Source organism: Entelurus aequoreus, linkage group LG27, assembly GCF_033978785.1.
Source record: "Entelurus aequoreus isolate RoL-2023_Sb linkage group LG27, RoL_Eaeq_v1.1, whole genome shotgun sequence".
NCBI lineage: Eukaryota > Metazoa > Chordata > Actinopteri > Syngnathiformes > Syngnathidae > Entelurus > Entelurus aequoreus.
In genome coordinates, this window is record NC_084757.1 from 31,850,514 (window position 1) to 31,874,565 (window position 24,052).

The 24,052-nt window shown below is 37.1% G+C and overlaps 2 protein-coding genes across 5 annotated transcripts in view; one reads left to right on the top strand and one right to left on the bottom strand.

Moving 5' to 3' along the window:
- The window catches only part of LOC133644689 (zinc finger protein OZF-like), a 33,382-nt gene extending 25,562 nt beyond the window's left edge, over positions 1–7,820 (bottom strand). For 2 of the 3 annotated variants that reach the window (XM_062039384.1, XM_062039382.1), the window contains exons 1-2: positions 7,468–7,630; positions 4,143–4,433 (exon numbers count right to left, since the gene is read on the bottom strand). In XM_062039384.1, coding sequence (XP_061895368.1) covers positions 4,143–4,335 — 193 coding nt within the window. In that variant the 5' untranslated portion in view covers positions 4,336–4,433; positions 7,468–7,630. The other variant, XM_062039383.1, reaches the window with a different exon arrangement.
- An 11,131-nt stretch (positions 7,821–18,951) lies between these two features.
- Positions 18,952–22,537, top strand: LOC133644702 (zinc finger protein 892-like). 2 transcript variants are annotated; one of them, XM_062039400.1, is made up of 3 exons: positions 18,952–19,067; positions 19,137–19,403; positions 21,411–22,537. In XM_062039400.1, the coding sequence occupies exons 2-3, from the start codon at positions 19,166–19,168 to the stop codon at positions 21,884–21,886; spliced, it is 714 nt and encodes a 237-aa protein (XP_061895384.1). In that variant the 5' UTR covers positions 18,952–19,067; positions 19,137–19,165; the 3' UTR covers positions 21,887–22,537. The 2 variants fall into 2 exon arrangements, with proteins under 2 accessions (XP_061895384.1, XP_061895383.1); XM_062039399.1 differs by having other exon boundaries at positions 19,036–19,403.
- Positions 22,538–24,052: the final 1,515 nt, after the last annotated feature.

Below are 24,052 nucleotides of genomic sequence, written 5' to 3' on the forward strand. Positions count from 1 at the left end.
GTGAGCCCATTGGAGGGGGGACCCACGTTGCCTCTTCGGGCTGTGCCCGGCAGGGCCCCATGGGGACAGGCCCGGCCACCAAGCGGTTGCCATCGTGCCCCAACTCCGGGCCTGGCTCCAGAGGGGGGCCCCGGTGACCCGCGTCCGGGCGAGGGAAATCTGAGTCTCGGTTTTGTAATTCCATATAAATCTTCGAGCTGCTCTTTGTCTGATCCCTCACCTAGAACCTGTTTGTCTTGGGAGACCCTACCAGGGGGCATGGAAGCCCCCGGACAACATAGCTCCTAGGATCATTGGGACACGCAAACTCCTCTACCACGATAAGGTGGCAGCTCAGAGAGGAGACATTGAAAGTGAACATTAATAATAACATTTTAAAGTATTTTTTGGTTGTATGCCAACTTTGCCGAGCAGCTCTTCACAGCATCACCTCGCTAATTAGTATAGCACCGCTAAAGCAAAAAAAGGGCCCCTAAAAGGCGCACCCCATGGTTTACAGAAGAAACTAGAGCTCATAAATTATCATGTAGAAAGCTGGAACGCAAATGGCGCGTGACTAAGCTTGAGGTTTTCCATCAAGCATGGAGTGATAGTTTAATAACTTATAAACGCATGCTTACCTCAGCTAAAGCTAAATATTACTCAAATATCATCCGCCTCAACAAAAACGACCCTACATTTTTAATTAGCACAGTAGCATCGCTAACCCAACAAGGGACTTCTCCCAATAGCTCCACCTACTTGGCAGATGACTTTATGAATTTCTTTAATAAGAAAATTGAACTCATTAGAAAAGAGATTAAAGACAACGCATCTCAGCTACAACTGGGTTATATTAACACAGATACGACTGTATATACGACGGATACCGCCCTCCAAAATAGTCTCTCTCTTTTTGATGAAATAACATTAGAGGAATTATTACGGCGTGCAAGTGGGATAAAACAAACAAAATGTTTACTTGACACACTTCCTGGGAAACTTATCAAGGAGCTTTTTGTATTATTAGGTCCATCAGTGCTAAATGTGATAAACTTATCACTTTCCTCTGGCACTGTTCCCCTAGCATTCAAAAAAGCGGTTATTCATCCTCTGCTCAAAAGACCTAACCTCGATCCTGACCTCATGGTAAACTACCGGCCGGTGTCCCACCTTCCGTTTATTTCGAAAATCCTCGAAAAAAATTGTTGCACAGCAGCTAAATGAACACTTAGTGACTAACAATCTCTGTGAACCTTTTCAATCCGGTTTCAGTGCAAATCACTCTACGGAGACAGCCCTCGCAAAAATGACTAATGATCTATTGCTAACGATGGATTCTGATGCGTCATCTATGTTGCTGCTTCTTGATCTTAGCGCCGCTTTCGATACCGTCAATCATAATATTTTATTAGAGCGTATTAAAACACGTGTTGGTATGTCAGACTTAGCCTTGTCTTGGTTTAACTCTTATCTTACTGACAGGATGCAGTGCGTCTCCCATAACAATGTGACCTCGGACTATGTTAAGGTAACGTGCAGAGTTCCCCAGGGTTCGGTTCTTGGCCCTGCACTCTTTAGTATTTACATGCTGCCGCTAGGTGACATCATACGCAAATACGGTGTTAGCTTTCACTGTTATGCTGATGACACCCAACTCTACATGCCTCTAAAGCTGACCAACACGCCGGATTGTAGTCAGCTGGAGGCGTGTCTTAATGAAATTAAACAGTGGATGTCCACTAACCTTTTGCAACTCAACGCTAAGAAAACGGAAATGCTGATTATCGGTCCTGCTCAACATCGACATTTATTTAATAATACCACCTTAACATTTGACAACCAAACAATTACACAAGGCGACTAGGTAAAGAATCTGGGTATTATCTTCGACCCAACTCTCTCGTTTGAGTCACACATTGAGAGTGTTACTAAAACGGCCTTCTTTCATCTCCGTAATATCGCTAAAATTCGTTCCATTTTGTCCACTAGCAACGCTGAGATTATTATTCATGTATCGTTACGTCTCGTCTCGATTACTGTAACGTATTATTTTCGGGTCTCCCTATGTCTAGCATTAAAAGATTACAGTTGGTACAAAATGCGGCTGCTAGACTTTTGACAAGAACAAGAAAGTTTGATCATATTACGCCTATACTGGCTCACCTGCACTGGCTTCCTGTGCACTTAAGATGTGACTTTAAAGTTTTACTACTTACGTATAAAATACTACACGGTTTAGCTCCAGCCTATCTTGCTGATTGTATTGTACCATATGTCCCGGCAAGAAATCTGCGTTCAAATAACTCCGGCTTATTAGTGATTCCCAGAGCCCCAAAAAATCTGCGGGCTACAGAGCGTTTTCTATTCGGGCTCCAGTACTCTGGAATGCCCTCCCGGTGACAGTTAGAGATGCTACCTCAGTAGAAGTATTTAAGTCCCATCTTAAAACTCATTTGTATACTCTAGCCTTTAAATATCCCCCCTTTTTCAGACCAGTTGATCTGCCGTTTCTTTTCTTTTCTCCTCTGCTCCCCCCTCTTCCTTGTGGAGGAGGGGGGGACACACAGGTCCGGTGGCCATGGATGAAGTGCTGGCTGTCCAGAGTCGGGACCCGGGGTGGACCACTCGCCTGTGTATCGGTTGGGAACATCTCTGCGCTGCTGACCCGTCTCCGCTCGGAAAGGTTTCCTGCTGGCCCCACTATGGACTGGACTCTCACTATTATGTTGGATCCACTATGGACTGGACTCTCACAATATTATGTCAGACCCACTCGACATCCATTGCATTCGGTCTCCCCTAGAGGGGGGGGGTGTACCAGCATATGCGGTCCTCGCCAAGGTTTCTCATAGTCATTCACATCGACGTCCCACTGGGGTGAGTTTTCCTTGCCCTTATGTGGGATCTGTACTGAGGATATCGTTGTGGTTTGTGCAGCCCTTTGAGACACTTGTGATTTAGGGCTATATAAATAAACATTGATTGATTGATTGATCTCTTTTGTCGTGTAGAATGACGTCTGGAACTCAAGATAGTTCCACATGTCTGGGAACGCGACCGACGGATAATCCTTGATATTACTCAACAAATCTTTAGGGATATATTCCGTTTCAGTTAGATTTTATGCTCATATCTGTTTTTCGCAGGAAGATCTAGGCCCTTTCTGTACTCAGAGAGTTTGCACACACCTTGCTGCACAACAGCCAAATATATATATACATATATATATATATATATATGTATATATATATATATATATATATATGTATATATATATATATATACATATATATATATATATATATATACATATATATATACATATATATATACATATATATATATATACATATATATATATATATATATATACATATATATATATATATACATATATATATATATACATATATATATACATATATATATACATATATATATATATATATACACATATATATATATATATATATACATATATATACATATACATACATATACATATATATACATATACATATATATACATATACATATATATACATACACATATATATACATACACATATATATACATACATATATATATATATACATACATATATATATATATATATATATATATATATATATATATATATATATATATATATATATATATATATATATATAGCAGGTGGGAGGGAAAAAAAACTGAGTATGTAACGGAGTTAAAGTAGAATCTTCTTCTCTCATGTCATGTTTAAAATATACAAAATATACTTTTTCATTTTAAACAGAGCTCAAGATATACACATCAAAGCCATTCATACATTATAATCTTGCAACGGGTTTCTATAACTAAATTCATGCAGAGGGTTTCAACAGAATGATTTTTATAACAAATAGAAAATAGATAAATCACTCATTTTAAAATGATGTCATCTCAAAATTGTTCTGGACTGAAGTTTTCTTTTCTGACTGTTATAAAACACAAACAAATCTAAAAGAAACAATCTTGTTTCTACAGGGTTATCATCATTAAGACAATGTCAAATAAAATTCACAAATCAAAAGTGTAGTACAATAATTGAGTGAGCAATACACAAGCTGTTGATTCGGTGTAATCTTTTTGAATGGACTTTTACGTTACATGATAAGGTAAAAAGATGTAAACAAACCTGCTCTGTGTAGCACAACTTGAGGTTTGAAAACAGCATCCAGTAGTTTTTGTAGACGTTTGTTCTCCTCCTTTGTCTTAGAAAGTTCCTCCTCGTACTCTGCTATGGTTCTTTCCAACACTCCAAATATTTCTTTAACAGTAACATTTAGTCGCTGCTCCATCAGCATTCTCACTTTTTGGAATTTGCACATTTTTCCAATTGAGTGTGTTACGAGTTTCAAAAGTGATTAACTGGAGAAACAAATGATTTTTGTCGGGTTCCACTGTCTTCACTCTCCTGTGTGAACTCCTGGAAAACAGAATAACGGAAAAAATGAATGAAGGAGTGAACCGCCATTTTCTACCCCGAATCTCGGTGTGATTTATTACAAATTTTCAAAATGAGCACACAAATCAATAACATTCCCCCAGTGAAATAATGTTTCAGTTTCAATGTCCATTTGTTGGTTTAAATTCAAGCACAATGGTTAACTCTTCTTTCCACACATCAATGAGCAACATATCACAACCACATATTCACAGAAATCATGTATTTAGACACATAAACATCACTCTTTTAAGTGCAATCCTGTCTATTAAATAGACTATGTTTTTAGAGATATATGCATTTGTTTTTAATACAATCAATTCACCATTAAATCAGTGCAATAATGTAAATCATAACCACTCTGGTTTTAAATCAATACTGGAATGACTTTGGGCTTCAAACATGAAACACAACACACATAGGGAGAACGGTTTAGCTTATAGGACATTTTCAACTCAGACCGGACAAAATAACTCCTCCTTTAAAACTTCAGCAGTCTCTTTAAGTTGTAAACAGTAGACATTGCTTTCCTTAACATTAGCAGTCATACAATACATGTTCAGATACCTCGGAAATCAAAATAAAGAGTGAGGACATCAACACAGAGAATGGCGGTTACACACACACAATACTGTAGTAATCCAGGAATGTAGGCTCATACAACTTCTTTAGTTTGTCTTGTCTTTATTGTACAAGATGCGATTCAACCACACAACAACTCCAATGTACGTCTCCCCTCTTTTCCCGGCAATACTCGAACGCTTCCTTCCTGTCAACAACGGAAAGAAATGCACTCCCAACAGGTGTAAAAGAAAGTGCATCTCTATCCTCCTTCAAAACCGCACTAAAACAACACCTCCAGGCAGCTACACCCCTAGCCTAACCTCCTCCCCCCACCACATCCCACCTCCCCGGATTGTAAATAATCAAATGTATATGCTTGTTCTTATACTTTCTGAGCTCACTATGTTCACCGCTCGCTGTACATATCCTACGAAGTGAGACCTACACTGTTTTAATGTCCATTTCTCAGATGTTTTAATTGTTGATGACTGAAGTATGCTGATCATACTTGCCAACCTTGAGACCTTATAATTCGGGAAATTGGGGGGGGGGTTGGTGGTAGCGGGGGTGTATATTGTAGCCCGGAAGAGTTAGGGATGCAAGGGATTCTGGGTATTTGTTCTGTTGTGTTTATGTTGTGTTACGGTGCGGATGTTCTCCCGAAATGTGTTTGTCATTCTTGTTTGGTGTGGGTTTACAGTGTGGCGCATATTTGTAACAGTTTTAAAGTTGTTTATACCGTCAGTGAAGACCTGTATGGCTGTTGATCAAGTATGTTTTGCAGTCACTTTCGTGTGTATGCAGAAGCTGCATACAACATGTGACTGGGCCGGCATGCTGATTGTATGGTGTAAAAGTGGACAGTTTGTAGAGGACACTAAAGGCAGTGTCATCACGGCACGCCCTTAATAATGTTGTCCGGGTGAAAATCGGGAGAAAATCGGGAGAATGGTTGCCCAGGGAGAATTTCGGGAGGGGCACCGGAAAAATCGGGAGGGTTGGCAAGTATGATGCTGATAGCAACCCAACCCCCTCCGCATCCCACTAAAACTGTGAAACTGTATAAAGAGACACAAAATATATGTGAAATAAACACTACTAAGTAAGCACATTTCCATAAATGTGTGCGGCATAACATGTTTTCACACATACACACACAGCCCATACAATAGCATGTAAACATTAACTTATGTAAATAGCCGCACATAGCCCGTGTAACACTCAAATCCACACATGAATAAGATTTACATATGTAGGCATGGCGACATACAACCTTTCCGGGCTACCGCGCATGCTCGTCACTACTGTTGCATGCTGGGTAGTGTAGTTCTTATATTGCCTAGTTCAGTGTTTTTCAACCTTTTTTGAGCCAAGGCACATTTTTTGCGTTGAAAAAATGCGGATGCACACCACCAGCAGAAATCATTAAAAAACGAAACTCAGCTGACAGTAAAAAGTCGTTGTCGCAAGTGTTGGATATGAATTCAAAGCATAACCAAGCATGCATCACTATAGCTCTTGTCTCAAAGTAGGTGTACTGTCACCACATGTCACATCACACCCTGACTTATTTGGAGTTTATTGCTGTTTTCCTATGTGTAGTGTTTTAGTTCTTGTCTTGCGCTCCTATTTTGGTGTCTTTTTCTCTTTTTTTGGTATTTTCCTGTAGCAGTTTCATGTCTTCCTTTGAGCGATATTTCCCGCATCTACTTTGTTTTAGCAGTCAAGAATATTTCAGTTGTTTTTATCCTTCTCTGTGGGGACATTGTTGATTGTCATGTCATGTTCGGATGTACTTTGTGGACGCCGTCTTTGTTCCACTGTAAGTCTTTGCTGTCGTCCAGCATTCTGTTTTTGTTTACTTTGTAGCCAGTTCAGTTTTAGTTTCGTTATGCACTTCCTTCCCTAGGCTTCAATGCCTTTTCTTAGGGGCACTCACCTTTTGTTTATTTTTGGTTTAAGCATTAGACACCTTTTTACCTGCACACTGCCTCCCGCTGTTTCCGACATCTACAAAGCAATTAGCTACTGGCTGCCACCTACTGATATGGAAGAGTATTACACGGTTACTCTGCCAAGCTCTAGACAGCACCGACACTCAACAACAACACATCATTTGCAGATTATAATTACTGCTTTGCAAAATATATTTTTAACCCAAATAGGTGAAATTAGATAATCTCCCACGGCACACTAGTGCCGCGGCACAGTGGTTGAAAAACCCTGGCCTAGCTCATAACGTCACAGAATGGTTGCAAACAGGGGATAATATAGATGATATAGTGAGGAGGAGAGACACAAACATTGCACCCTCCCTTAGAGCAGTGAGCTGGCGAGCAGAGAAGCTACATGCTAAGTAGCAACAAGCTAAAAGAGGAGAACAAGCTATCAGTACTATTTCTACATTCACACAACGTCTTCATGTCAGTCATAAAACAGAGCCAGGACTTACAGACAATGTTTCCAAGACACTTCGTGGGAAGAAACAACAAACTTGGAGCGCTGAAACACGTCAATCTGTCTCGTGTGTAAACGAGTGAGCGTCTGACTGTCACGTGGAGACTACCGGAAACTAGAGGAGGGAGCAACTCGCCTTCAAAATAAAAGTCCCTTCTCATTACCTGATAATGTTACGTGACGTCACACTGGTATAAATACTATACCACTATTTCGAACCGCAGTAGGAACATGCTTGATACAAGTTTCAGAAACCTAACATAACTTAGTCTGTATCAATTGCTGCTAAGAGAAGGACTGTCTCAGAGAAGAAGGAGTGAACCGCCATTGTCTTCCCTTCTTCTTCTTCTTCTTGTGATTTTTATGGCGGTTGGCAAACAACCTTGTGGTGAGCATTACCGCCACCTACTGTAATGGAGTGTGGATCGAGGTGGATTCCTACTCTAAATTATTTTATTTAACCCAGTGTTTTTAAATAATTTGTGTATTGCTTTATAACCTGTGTGTTCTGAGTGCAATCCTAATATATCTTCCACTGCTAACCTAATATTCTCTTTCGCTAACTTATTTCCCAGTATTTCCCTTTCTCTATTATATTTTCTACAATGTATTAAAACATGTCTTACATTTTCTATCTGTTGGCAAGAATCACACAGTCCTGTAGCATGTTTCCCCATCAATGTCAATGAACTATTTAGACATGTATGTCCTAATCTCATTCTAGTAATAATGTCTTCTTCCTTCCTATTTCTATTGCCTCCTCTCATTACACCAACTCTCCTCTGGACTTTGTAATACTCTCTACCTTTTGTTTCCTTATTCCAATTATCCTGCCACTTTTTATTGTGTTCTATCTTAATGATGTTCTTCACTTCTTCTTTACTGTGCTTAATCTCCATGTTTACTTCTGTTTTAGTGGTTGCTTGTTTTGCGTACTTATCAGCTAATTCGTTCCCCTCAACTCCTACATGAGCAGGAACCCAAAGAAATGTTACCACAACTCTCGCTTTATTTATTCTGTAGACTGCCTGAACTATTTCATCAACTAAATCTTGTCTTGTTTCTGACGCTATGTTTTTTATGCTAGTCAATGCACTGCTGGAGTCCGAGCACACGACTGCTTTTCTTGCTTTATTTTCTTCTATCCAATTAATTGCCATATAAATTGCTACCAATTCTCCCGTAAAAACAGATAATTTATCACTAATTATTTTATTTAATACTATGTTTCCTTGTGGAATAACAGCTGCTGCTCCTATAGTTTTTGATGCATCTGTGTACACCATGATGTTGTCTAAAAAAGTTTCCTCAATCCATTGTTCTATCTGGTAACTATTTAAATTTCTATTCTTTAGTAATTGCATGTTTACATTTGGGTTTTCATACATCCACGGTGGTATTGCGGGGATTGGTACTGTAGGGCTAACTTTAATATTATCAATTTGAACTTTATTACATCTGTCTCCTATTATCCACCCAAAACTATTCCTTTTTTTCTTCTCTTTTTCTTGGCAGTTTAATAGTACTTGATGGGTTGGATGTCCTTGCTTGGACCCTTTTAAGTTTGCCCAATAAACTACTGACAGTTGATCTCTCCTCATATCTAAAGGTTTTTCATTCATCTCTACTTGTAATGCTGCAACTGGGGTTGATTTAGTAGCTCCACAACATAATCTTAAAGCCTGTGATTGGATCCTGTCTATTTTCCCAAGTCATGTTTTTGCAGCAGATTGATAAATAATGCATCCATAATCAATAACAGATCTAATTAAACTGATGTATATTGCTTTCAATGTCTGCCTATCAGCCCCCCAGTCTTTACCCCTCAAAGCCCTCTTTATATTTAACACCTTTTTACTTTTCTCCACTATTTTGCTGATGTGGGTTGACCAGTTAATATTTTTATCAAACCATATACCCAAATATTTAAATACTTGTACCTCTTCTATATTTTCTCCATAGAGTTTAATTTGGATCTTGTTTTGTACTTTCCTCTTTGTAAAATGTATGACTTTTGTCTTTCCAACAGAGAATCTTAAACTCCAAGCCGTTCCCCATTCTTGAACTTTATTTACCGCTTTTTGAATCTTCTTTTCTATATGATTAGTATTTCTACCTCTCTTCCACATCACTCCATCATCACAAACAGTGCCACATCCACTAATCCTTCCACTTCACTAAAAACTTCATTTATCATTATTGAAAATAATACTGGACTTATTATACTCCCTTGCGGGGTCCCATTTTCCACTTCATACACTCTGCTGTATTCATTCATTACTAATATTTTTCTACTTGTTAAGAAGTCTTTTATCCATCTATACATTTTCCCTCTAATCACAATTATATTTAGTTTTATCAGCAACCCCTGTTTCCACAACATATCATAAGCTTTCTCTATATCAAAAAATACTGCAATTATACTTTCTTTATTTATTTGTCCCTTTCTAATTTCCTCTTCCAGCTGCACTGCTGGGTCGTTTGTGTTTCTTGCTTTGCGAAATCCACTTTGGTAGTTTTTTTATTATTTCTTTTGACTCTAAATAATATACTAGTCTTTCATTAATCATTTTTTCCATTACTTTACCCAAATTTGAGGTCAATGCAATCGGCCTATAATTACCTGCCTCTTCCGGGTCTTTCCCTGGTTTGCATATCGGAATTATTACAGGTTCTTTCCACTCTGCTGGTAATTTCCCTTCTTCATATATCCTATTATATAATTTCAAGACCACTTCTTTGCCAATGCTGCTTAAGTTTTTGATCATCTGATAACTCACCTGGTCGTTTCCTGATCTTGTATTTTTAACCTTTTTCAATATTCGAACCATTTCATTCAAAGAAAATGTCCTATCTATAGTGTTGGTTAAACTATTATCATTGTCTTCCACCATTTCCCCAATATTTAAACTAATTGTTTCTTCTCTCTTTTGTTTTTCTACATTTCTCAAATTATCATTACTGTGCACTTTAACAAATGTCTTTGCTAAAAGTTCTGCTTTTTCTTTATTTTCTACCACACACCGTGTCCCATCTTTCATCACATGATTTGTATGTTCACTTCTGATCCCTGACATTTTCTTGATCATTCCCCACACTTGGCCTAAAGGAGTAGTTCTATTTAATGATTCACAAAACGTTCTCCAATAGTGTTTTTTTGTCTTTTTAATAACGTACCTTACTTTAGGTTGATGCCTTTTATATTGGATCATATCTTGGAAATTATGTGTTCTTCTCAATATTCTAAATGCTCTATTCCGTTCTTTTATTGCGTCTGTGCACGCTTGTGTCCACCACGGCACTATCTTCCTTCTTTTCCCTATACTACTCCTTGGTATGCTCTTTTTGGCTGCTTCTATTATGCACTTTGTAATATCTGTATTCAGTTGTTCAATATCTTGATTTATATCCACTTCCTTTAATGTCATGTTGGTACTTTCCCTAAATTGTCCCCAATCACCGTGATTATACTTCCATCTTCCTTCTTTTTTAGTGCTTTCTGTCCTTTGGTTTATGTTTATGTGAATGAAGATTGGGTAGTGATCACTTCCTATAGTGCTGTCTTTATTTACTTCCCACTCTACCTTTCCTGCTAACCCTTGTGACACCAGTGTTAAATCTATTGCTGTTTCTTTACCCGTAACTACATCTAATCTTGTTCCCGACCCATCATTCACACACACCAGTTCTTTTTCCTCCAAAAATGCTTCCAATGTTTCCCCATTCCAGTCATCCCTTTCACCCCACATTGTGCTATGTGCATTAAAGTCACCACACCAAAGGATATTGCCACTCCAGTGCTCGACTATTTTTTCTAGTTGATGAATTTGTAATTTCTTGCACGGATTACAGAAGTTTAGCACTTTGTATCTTTCTTTATTATTCCATACTTCTACCCCTACTATTTGTAGTTCTTGTTTTTCTTTTAATATTGTATAATGCATGTCTTCTTTAATAAATATGGCACATCCTCCTCCTTGCCCATCATTCCTATCTTTACGTATTGTTACGTATCCTTTTATTATAAAGCTCAATTTTGGCTTCAGCCAGGTTTCTTGAATACATATTATATGTGGTTTATTTTTCATATTATTAATATATCCCTTTAGTTCCTGTCCGTTTGCTACTAAACTTCTGGCATTCCACTGAACAATTAACATGGTGTTGGATTGTGGTAACATGACTCTGTCTCGTCTACTCTCTGTAGTTCACCTTGTACCTGTTCCCAAGATAGTTCTTTTAAATTTAAGAACTTTGCTGCTGCTTTGACAATTATTTTGATCTTCTCAGTTTTATTTCTTGCCTGTTCTGTACAGTTTATGACATATGCCAGGAACACAACTAGCTTGTCCATAGAAAGTCCTGTATTTGCTGCCTCTTCTTTTTTATTACTTGAACTATTGCCACTTCTGTCTCGTTCTGAACTATTCTCACTTCTATCTTGTTCTGCACTTTCTTGATGTCTTACTTTAACTGCCTCTGCGTATGTAATATTTCTTTCTACTCTGATTTGCTGTACTTCTGTTCCCTGTTTCCTAATGACACATCCCCCATACGCTGCTGTGTGATTCCCACCACAGTTACAACACTTGACCAGATCATTATCTCCACATTGTCCATATTCATGCTCCCCTCCACACCTTCCACATCTCAACTTAGCATGACACACACTGGCTATGTGCCCATAGCGTTGGCACTTGAAGCAGCGTACTGGGGGTGGGACGTAAGCTCTAACATAAAAGCTTAAAAACCCAATCATAATTCTTTGCAGGAGGACTTCCTCGACAAACTGTACTAATACTGATTCGCTCTCCGTCTTTTCTCCATTTCTATATGCCATCATTCTTGTCAACATCTTGACAGTTCCCCCTTTTATTTGTCTTTTCAATTCTTCTAAATTTTCACCTCTTGGAATTCCTGTCACTACTCCTCTTGCCCCCTTTCGTTCTCCCACTTCCATTTTTTCCTTAACTATCTTATTGCACAGTTTTTGCAACCGCATTGCTGAACTTTTTTGCTCTCCATTTTTGCATTTAATCAAAAGTCGTCCGTCCCTAAGCACCTTCACTATCTCCACCTCTCCGATGTCCTTCTTTAACCCCTTAACCAGTGTCATTAAACTTATATCATTCATGTCTTGACTTGATTTAAATGTATATATAATCCTGTAATTATCTTCCATAGTCTTTTTCCTTTTTTCTACTTCTTCATCTTCTTCATGGGCTCTTTTAGCCAAGTGCCCCTGGCTGCAGCCCGCAGATCGAGGAGGGGCTTATTTTCCCTCAATGTGGGCGGGTCGGATCTCCGCCACCAGATGGAGCCCGCGGGCTCAACGTTGAGTCCCGCCCACATTGAGGGAAAATAAGCCCCTCCTCGATCTGCGGGCTGCAGCCAGGGGTTACTCATCCAGGGCCTAAACCACATGGTCCTTTTTTTATTAGCCCAAATAATCAGTGTACCCACAGCACCCCCTACTGACCAAACAAAATCAGTACAAATGAAAACCAATACAATTTTGTCTCTAACCGCCAGTATACTTCATTTGTAGAGAACAGATAAAGCATCACTTTGTATTTATTATTTTGAAAGAGGTTGTGTTATAGAAGTGTAAAGTAAAGAGAAATCAGTTTTGAAATTAGTAATTATTGACACTTTTACAGCCTATTTGAAACCCTTATAGTGGAATATTTGTAAAATTACTTTTTTTTTCTGTTAAAATTTTTCCTGTTTTTCTGACTTCATACTTACCTCACGTTGCCTTTTGGGACATAAAAGTATGATACATACATCTGTACATGATACTGCCTGTGGACAGTTTATCACAGCCTCATTTAAACTCAATAATGGTAAAATAATGAAGCAAACTGAAATCTAGTATTGAAATATTATCAATATTGGTCAAATCCAAATTCAGGTATCCAGATTGGAAGTGAACAAATGTGGATCAGTGCATCCCTAATATATATGAGACTTTTTTGGTTTTTTTTAGTCTGTAACTGATACATTTTGACGATATTAAGAGATTATTTGGTTTAGCACATATATTTGTAATGTCTATATTTTCTGTGTTTTGGATCTTTTTCATCGTAGAGCAGGGGTGTCCAACTCTTTTTAGATCAGGGGCCACATGGAGAAAAATCTACTCCCAAGTGGGCCGGACTGGTAAAATCACGGCAGGATAACTTAAAAATAAAGACAACTTGAGATTGTTTTGTTTGTTTAAAAATAGAACAAGCACATTCTGAAAATGTACAAATCATAACGTTTTGTTTTTTGTTTTTTACACTTATATGTTGCGGTTAATAGTACTCTATCTTTATTTGTCCTTTTTTACACTTTCAGAATCAATTATGTGATAATGTTCATCAGTCAACTCATTGGTGTTAATTTTCAATCTATCAAGATAAAAAAATTATATAAAAATGAAATTACAGGATATTATTTATGTAGTTTGCTCATTTTCCTCGACTGATGTACTAACATCATGTGATTTATTTTGTACGTACGTAGCATAATCTACAAAGATACAAATAATTGTTATTGCGACATCCAGTGGACATATTTAGAACAGCTGTTTCTTCCATTAAAATATTTCAGGTTATTTTTTTTATACTTAGCAAACTCATCCCGCGGGCCGGATAAAACCTGTTCGCAGGCCTTATCCGGCCCTCGGGCCGTACGTTTGACGCCCCTGTTGTAGAGAAAGAAGTTGGTGAAGGTCTTCATGCTCGGACCCTCACTGAGGAAGAGCAGGCATTTATTCGGACACTGAATCCTGGACACATCCTAGCAGAGTTCCTGCAGTTGGACTTCTTTCTAGTCCTAAACTAACTTTTGTCCATGATGAGACAAAACACATTCCAATTGCTCACACATGCTCCAATGAGCTCCAGATTTTTGTAAAGCCTAAGAATCTGGCAGATGATGATGACTTTGACTACCATTGTCTGGTAGCTCTCATGAATGGGTCCATGTTCAGTGCATTAAAGCCAGTGTTGTCTGACGGTATTAACAGAACGGCATGTGTTAAATGTACAACATTACTTTTTGACATTACAACGTTCTTGTTCACTGCCTTTATTAGCATGATTTCAAGAGTTACAAACATGTCTGAATATGTTCATGCATCCAGGACATTTTCCCTGGATCGCAACTGCACTGCTCAGATTGTGTTTAAAGACGTTTCGTCTCTCATCCGAGCAGACTTCATCAGTTCATGCTCAAGACTAGATTGGACAGCTTCTCAGACTACCTAGTCTTGAGCACGAATTGCTTAAGTCTGCTCGAATGAGAGACAAAATGTCTTTAAATACAATCTGCGCAGGCCGGTTGTGATCCATTAAACGTACTGAGGTTATGGTAAGACATTTACAATTTTGTAGTATACAAACTTGTACTGTGCGGCATAATGTTTTTCCCTTGTTGCCATCATTTTGGAGAGGGTTTACAGCAGGGGTCACCAACGCGGTGCCCGCGGGCACCAGGTAGCCCGTAAGGACCAGATGAGTAGCCCGCTGGCCTGTTCTAAAAATAGCTCAAATAGCAGCACTTACCAGTGAGCTGCCTCTATTTTTTTAATTGTATTTATTTACTAGCAAGCTGGTCTCGCTTTGCCCGACATTTTTTAATTCTAAGAGAGACAAAACTCAAATAGAATTAGAAAATCCAAGAAAATATTTTAAAGACTTGGTCTTCACTTGTTTAAATAAATTCATTAATTTTTTTACTTTGCTTCTTATAACTTTCAGAAAGACAATTTTAGAGAAAAAATACAACCTTAAAAATGATTTTAGGATTTTTAAACACATATACCTTTTTACCTTTTAAATTCCTTCCTCTTCTTTCCTGACAATTTAAATCAATGTTCAAGTAAATTTATTGTTTTTATTGTAAAGAATAATAAATACATTTTAATTGAATTCTTCATTTTAGCTTCTGTTTTTTCGACAAAGAATATTTGTGAAATATTTCTTCAAACTTATTATGATTAAAATTCAAAAAATTTATTCTGGCAAATCTAGAAAATCTGTAGAATCAAATTTAAATCTTATTTCAAGGTCTTTTGAATTTTTAAAAAAATGTTTGTTCTGGAAGAAATAATGATTTGTCTTTGTTATAAATATAGCTTGGTCCAATTTGTTATATATTCTAACAAAGTGCAGATTGGATTTTAACCTATTTAAAACATGTCATCAAAATTCTAAAATTAATCTTAATCAGGAAAAATTACTAATGATGTACCATAAATTATTTTTTTAATTTTTTCAAAAAGATTCGAATTAGCTAGTTTTTCTCTTCTTTTTTTCGGTTGAATTTTGAATTTTAAAGAGTCGAAATTGAAGATAAACTATGTTTCAAAATGTAATTGTAATTTTTTGTGTGTTTTCTCCTCTTTTAAACCGTTCAATTAAGTGTAAATATCATTAATTATTAATAATAACATAGAGTTAAAGGTAAATTGAGCAAATTGGCTATTTCTGGCAATTTATTTAAGTGTGTATCAAACTGGTAGCCCTTCGCATTAATCACTACCCAAGAAGTAGCTCTTGCTTTCAAAAAGGTTGGTGACCCCTGGTTTACAGTAATAACCAATTCTTGCAGTTCCTGTTGGTTAAGAGGGCAAAATAAGTAAGGCGCAAGAGGCGTTGAGACTGAGTGCACTGTTCTTTCCTCAGTTACGGCTTCAGCATAGTTTAATAAAAGAAGATGTGTCTAGTGTGAAAGTCTGAAGTGGAGTTCTATTTCCTTCAGAAGAGATTGCATGATTGTTAAAGGCAGCTTTGAACTGACCTAACGTGTGGTTGATCCTGGGAATGCACACAAAATGAAAACAAAATAAATCAGACTCATTGTCGACATCTAAGATTCCCATTGACTCCAACTCATAGAAAATAGGTGCAAACATATCACAACAGTTTTTGTTCAAGTCCCGGTTGAATGGTTCGATTCGCTGATTATGTACACAACTTCCAGTCAACACAGAAGTTTCACCTCTACATGCTCTCATGTCCTCCCAAATCTGTACATGTTCCCCTCCATGATCAGTTCTGATATGAATTGGCCAGCCAAGCTCAATGATTGCTGGACTAAAGAGATCCCTGACAGTCTCTGCCCTTTTGTTGCTGGCACACTGTAAGAATGTCAACATTCTGCTGGAACCATCCATTGCACAATGTACAAAACCCAAAACCAGTGAAGTTGGCACGTTGTGTAATTCGTAAATAAAAACAGAATACAATGATTTGCAAATTCTTTTCAACTTATATTCAATTGAATAGACTGCAAAGACAAAATATTTCATGTTTGATTTAAGAACCTTTTTTTTTTTTTTGCAAATAATTATTAACTTAGAATTTAATGGCAGCAACACAGTGCAAAAAAGTTGGCACAGGGGCATTTTTACCACTGTGTTACATGGCCTTTCCTTTTAACAACACTCAGTAAACGTTTGGGAACTGAGGAGACACATTTTTGAAGCTTTTCAGGTGGAATTCTTTCCCATTCTTGCTTGATGTACAGCTTAAGTTGTTCAACAGTCCGGGGGTCTCCATTGTGGTATTTTAGACTTCATAATGCGCCCCACATTTTCAATGGGAGACAGGGCTGGACTACAGGCAGGCCAGTCTAGTACCCGCACTCTTTTACTATGAAGCCACGCTGTTGTAACACGTGGCTTGCACTAATTTCCATCTAATTAATTTGTGATTGCCATCAATGGGCCATATATAGTTAGGACAAGGCACAGTGTATACTCGTCTTTGTATTGTCATACTCCTGGGTGCGGCACCATCAACCTTTTTTATAGAGTCTCTGAGACGACGCCTTTGCACCAACATGTGTCTGGCACGCAAATGTCCATTAAGCATAACTTCCCCTACATGGGGATGTTCCTATTTCAATGTCCTTCATACAGCAGCAGCATTAGCAGCAGCAGCGGCACCAGAGGTGTGCTTTATTTGTATATTCATCTTGACACTCGGCCAGATATATATTTACATTTAAGATTTGCATTTAGATTTACATTTAAGATTTAGTTTTAGATTTAAAATGTAGTTTTAAATTTAACGCTCAAAATTAGATTCAAGACTTAGATTTAACATTTAGCGCTCACATTTAAAAATACATTTAGATTGAAAATTTAGCACTCACATTTAGATATAGATTTACATTTAAGATTTAGATTTAAAATTTAGATTTAGATTTACATTTAAGATTTAGATATAAAATTTAGATTTAGATTTGAAATTTAGCACTCACATTTAGATATAGATTTACATTTAAGATTTATATTGAAAATTTAGAATTAGATTGAAGATTTAGCATTCACATTTAGATATAGATTTACATTTAAGATTTAGATTTAAAATTTAGATTTAGATTTACATTTAAGATTTAGATTTAAAATTTAGATTTAGATTTGAAATTTAGCACTCACGTTTAGATATAGATTTAAGATTTAGATTCAAAATTTAGAATCAGATTTAAAATTTAGCACTCACATTTAGATATAGATTTACATTTAAGATTTAGATTGAAAATTTAGATTTAGATTGAAGATTTAGCATTCAAATTTAGATATAGATTTACATTTAAGATTTAGATTGAACATTTAGATTTAGATTGAAGATTTAGCACTCACATTTACATATAGATTTAGATTTAAGATTTAGGTCTAGATTCCAGATATAGGTTTAAATTAAACATTTAGCGCTCACATTTAAATATAGATTTACATTGAAAATTTAGCACTCACATTTAGATATAGATTTAGATTCAAGATTTAGATTTGAAATTAAGATTTAGATTGTATATTTAGCATTCACATTTAGATATAGATTTAGATTTAAGATTTACATTTATATTGAAGATTTAGCACTCACATTTAGATATACATTTAGATTTAACATGTAGGTTTGAATTTAAGATTTAGGTTTAGTTTTAACATTTGGCGCTCACATCTAGATTTAGATTTCTATTTAAGACATAGGTTTAGATTAACATTTAGATTTAAGATGTAGGTTTAGATTTAACGTTTAGCACTCACATTTAAATTTAGATTTAAGATTTAGGTTTAGTTTGAACATTTAGTGCTCAGATTTAGACTTTAGATTTAGGTTAAGATTTAAGATTTAGGTTTAGATTTAACATATAGATCAACATTTAAGATTTATGTTTAGATTCAACATTTAGATATAATATTTAGAGACAACATTTAAATGTGATAAAAATTGTATTTCTCTAAATTAGGGCAGCTCAGAAAGAGTGATTTAAATACAAAAATAAGCCCAAAATTACTGGCATTTGTTTTGATAGAGTTACAATTCCACAAAAATGAAGTAAGGACAAGGCATTGCTTTTAATTCCATACAGTATTAGTTTTTACAGTGTAAGTACATGAATATAGCCCATGTGACATACTCCTGTGCAGCAGATGGCAGTATGCACCTTTCATGTCATTGCTGCAAGCTGCCGTTAAACTAAAGGAAGAATTAGTCAAAGGTTCTTTGATATCAAAGAGCTGCTACTTCAAAGAGCAGGATCTTTTAAAGCCGGATCGTTCGCGAACGACCCATCACTCGGTGTTGGCAGCAAATGGTAACAACGTCTTATCTCATCTCTTTTTGCACTCCAACTAATTACTTACTTACTTACTTTTAAAATCAGCTTTTCAGTCCGCGTCTTACATTTAAAACATGAGCCAAGACATAAAGCCGGAAGTTAGCAACACGCAGGAAGAAATGTGCGAATTCCAAAAGGTGAGAAAGTTGATGGAGGAGCGACTAAATGTTACTGCTGAAGAAATATTTGGAGTGTTGGAAAGAACCATAGCAGAGTACGAGGAGGAACTTTCTAGGACAAAGGAGGAGAACAAACGTCTACAAGAACTACTGGATGCTGTTTTCAAACCTCAAGTTGTGCTACACAGAGCAGGTTTGTTTATTTGACATTGTCTTCATGATGATTATCCTGTAGAAACAAGATTGTTTCTTTTAGATTTGTTTGTGTTTTATAACAGTCAGAAAAGAAAACTTCAGTCCAGAACAATTGAGAGATGACACCTTTTTAAAATGAGTGATTTATCTAGTTTCTATTTGACATAACAATCATTCTGTTGAAACCCTCTGCATGAATTTAGATATAGAAACAAGTTGCAAGGTTAGAATGTATGAATGGCTTTGATGTGTATATCTGGAGCTTTGTTTAAAATGAAAAATTATATTTTGTGTATTTTAAACATGACATGAGGGGAGAAGTTTCTATTTTAACTCAGTTACATACTCAGATTTGTTCCCTCCTGTTTGAAACTCTTCAATAATATATATTTGTATTCAGTCACGTGACTTCTTCCGGGAAGTGAAAAACGTGGTGGTCAACCAAGCCAAGATGGCTGTTGTGCAGCAACCTGTGCGCGAAATCTCTGAGTACACAAAGGGCCTAGATCAGGGGTGTCAAACATACGGTCCACGGGCCGGATCAGGCCCTCCAACAGGTTTTATCCGGCCCACGGGATGAGTTTGCTAAGTACAAAAATGAGTCAACATTTTTGAATGAAAGAAACTGCTGTTCTAAATGTGTCCTCTAGATGTCACAATAGCAATTCTTTGCATCTTTGCAGATGATGCTACATATGTAAAAAAAACACATGATGTATATAGTGTACCAGTCGGGGAAAATGAGCAAACTACATAAATGACATCCTGTAATTTGATTTTGATCCATCTCAGTGGCCTAGTGGTTAGAGTGTCCGCCCTGAGACGGTAGGTTGGAGTTCAAATCCCAGCCGAGTCATACCAAAGACTATAAAAATGGGACCCATTACCTCCCTGCTTGGCACTCAGCATCAAGGGTTGGAGTTGGGGGTTAAATCACCAAAATGATTCCCGGGCGCGGCGCCGCTGCTGCCCACTGCTCCCCAAGGAGATGGGTCAAATGCAGAGGACAAATTTCACCACATCTAGTGTGTGTGTGACAATCATTGGTACTTTAATCTTTAATCTTAAAAATATTATTTTTTTTATCTTGATAGAGTGAAAATTAACACCAATGAGTTGACTGATGAACATTACCACATAATTGATTCTGAAAGTGTAAAAAAGACAAATAAAGATAGGATACTATTAACTGCAACATATAAGTGTAAAAAAAACATTGTGATTTGGACAATTTCAGAATGTGTTTGTTCTATTTTTAAACAAAGAAAACAATCTGCAGTTGTCTTTATTTTTAAGTTATCTTGTCGTGATTTTACCAGTCCGGCCCACTTGGGAGTAGATTTTTATGCATGTGGCCCCCCATCTAAAATTAGTTTGACACCCCTGGCCTGGATCTTCCTGCGAAAAGCAGATACGAAAAAAAAATCTAACTTTGAAACGGAATAGATCCCTAAAGATTTGTTGAGTAATATCAAGGATTATCCGTCGGTCGCATTCCCAGACATGTGGAACTATCTTGAGTTCCAGATGTCATTCTACACGACAAAGGAGATGAAAGCTTAAAAAGGCATGGATGGCTACAATTTATTTGTGTGTGGCTGGGTCAAGTAAAATAGTATCAAGACTCTCACGGATAAATCATGCATGGTTTTTGTTCGGGTAAGGTTGGATTTTATCATTCAACTTTGTGTCTTGCGAGGACGCGTCCATGTAAACAAACAACGACTAGGACCCGACAGCTGCCACCCGTGACTGCATATCCATTTAACTAACTAACTATTATTCAATCATCACCATATTTCATGTTTGTCCTGTTGTTGGTTAATAAAAGTCCACAACCATAAAAGACTTCCAGTAAGATGTCTAATAAGAGCTATAAATGATTTAGATATTATAGTTTGTATGCATATATTTGATTAGGCCAACCTCACATAATGTGGATCGTTGGCATAAGAGCTGCAAACTAAAATACAGTAACGCCTCATTTGTGTTCTATGTTCTGCAGACGTCCAGCGGGTGTCAGCGGGGAGTCATGAAGAGGAGTGGCACACCAGTGTGGGACAGAAGGAGCTACAGGCCCCCTCCCACATTGAAGAGGAGCAGCCCTGGGAGCAGCTTCATGATGAAGATGAAGCTCAGTCCTTACAGCTTCATCACAGTCAAAGTGAGGAGAACAGAGGGGCGGAGCTTGTAACTCAACACATCACAGAAGCTGATGGAGAGCATTGTGAAGATATAAACTCACAACCAGACAGCATCTTTGCTCCACTGTCAGACATGGACGACATGATGTCAGACTCTTCTGATCACAGTGACCACATCCAAAAACCTTTGGAGAGTAAAAATGACTCTAAAGGTGATACGAGACATCACACTAACAACAAACACTTTGACTGCTCTGAATGTGGAAAATCATTTAGACAGAAGAGTCATTTTACAGAACACATGAGAACACATACTGGAGAGAAACCTTTTACTTAATCTGTTTGTGGAAAATCATTTAGACAGAAGAGTCATTTTACAAGACACATGAGAACACATACTGGCGAGAAACCTTTTAATTGCTCTGTTTGTAAGAAGAGTTTCTCCCAAAAGCATGTCATGACCACACACATGAGAATACATACTGGTGAGAAACCTTTTACTTGCTCAACTTGTGGTAAAAGATTCAACAGCAAGAATGACATGATTAGACACATGAGAACACACACAGGTGAGAAACCTTTTACTTGCTCTGTTTGTAAGAAGAGTTTCTCCAGAAAGCATGTCATGACCACACACATGAGAATACACACTGGAGAGAAACCGTTTAATTGCACTGTGTGTGTTAAAACGTTCAGGTTTAAGCAGCAGGTCAGTCAACACAAGTGTGTAACAGTCATGGAAGCTGCAGGGATTTAAAAACACTTAAACAGTGATTGTGCTAAATGTACTTTAAAAACACAGCATGTTTAATATGAATGTATATTTTATGTTGTATGTAGTGCTTCTCATCTTCTAGTGTTATATGTTGTCCTGTAATTACTTTTTAAGTCGCGTGCATTTATTTAATATGATTTTTGTAGCTATTATTTTATTTTATTTGCTAAATGTTAATTTTTTTTGTGTGTCTTATAAAATCACACATTCTTTCCACTGAATTTTGTTGATGTTTTTAATCAAATTTAAAAATATGAACTAATAAAATTGTTAACAAAATGTGGACTCTGGTAGATTAGCAGCATTGTTACATCGTGGATGTTAACTACTGCAAAACATCAACCAAAGAAGAAAAATGCTGAAGTTAGCAACACATCACTGAACTTTAGAGCCATCGCGAGTGGAGTTGTTTTTTTTCGTTGCTGCATTTGTACTTATTTCACCACACATCTTCACTTTTAATCCTAAAGTCTTCTTCAAATATATTGTTGTAGGCTTCTGAGATTAATGTTTCTGATGTGTGTGTAGTCTGTGGAAAGGGTTGTTGTCCCTTGTGGATCCATTTGTTCACTTGCACATATTCATCATCATCATCATCATCATCATCATCATCATCATCATCATCATCAGACGTCACCGGTCCGCTACTGTACGAAACCTTAGCATTAATGTTTTAATATAAGTGTGACCTCATTATTCCTTGATAATAAGACTACAAATACATATTTAAAGGCCTACTGAAAGCCACTACTACCGACCACGCAGTCTGATAGTTTATATATTAATGATGAAATCTTAACATTGCAACACATGCCAATACGGCCGGGTTAACTTATAAAGTGCAATTTTAAACTTGCCAGGAAACTTCCGCTTGAAAACGTTGCGGTATGATGACGTATGCGTGTGACGTCACGAGGTCAAGGGAAGTGTTTGGACCCAATTCAAATACCTCTGTTTTCTTCGACAAAATTCCACAGTATTCTGGACATCTGTGTTGGTGAATATTTTGCAATTTGTTTAATGGACAATGGAGACTGCAAATAAGAAAGTTGTAGGTGGGATCGGTGTATTAGCGGCTGGCTGTAGCAACAACAACACCAGGAGGTTGTGTTGTGTTTTGAGCAGGATAACAGACGCACTACGGTGAGTACAGCTTTGGCTTCCAAACATTTGATCGCTTGCCCGTACGTGCGTGTCGATATGTGCATGTCACGTAGTAACTTTGGGGAAATATATGTTTCTTGCCGACTCTGATGGCGGCCGGGGTGTCGTCAAAAGTGTACAACGCCCGCCGCCGCATCTAAGTTAGCTTCTGTTTGTTTAGCTTCGCCAAGCTGAATATTATTAATGGTGTATTTACATGTTCATGGTTTAATAGTATTGTTTATCTTCTGTCTATCCATCCAGTCAGGGTTTTTTTTTAATTTAGTTTCTATCTGCATTTGAGACTGATGCTATCACGTTGGCTACGTAGCTAGGTTAGCTTCTATTTTTTTAGCTTCGCAAAGCTGAATATTATTAATCGTGTATTTACATGTTCAGTCACTGTGAATGTCCATTTTGCGTTCTCGACTGTCATTTTCAAGAGTATATAGTATCTGAGGTGGTTTAAAATACAAATCTGTGATCCACAATAAAAAAAGGAGAGAGTGTGGAATCCAATGAGCCAGCTTGTACCTAAGTTACGGTCAGAGCGAAAAAAGATATGTCCATCACTGCCTCTCAAGT

Coding starts and splice junctions, on each gene's coding strand:
- LOC133644702 (XM_062039400.1), top strand. CDS start 19,166: ATGAGCCAAGACATAAAGCCGGAAGTTAGCAACACGCAGGAAGAAATG. Junction 19,404..21,410: donor AGTTGTGCTACACAGAGCAG/GTTTGTTTATTT, acceptor TATGTTCTGCAG/ACGTCCAGCGGGTGTCAGCG.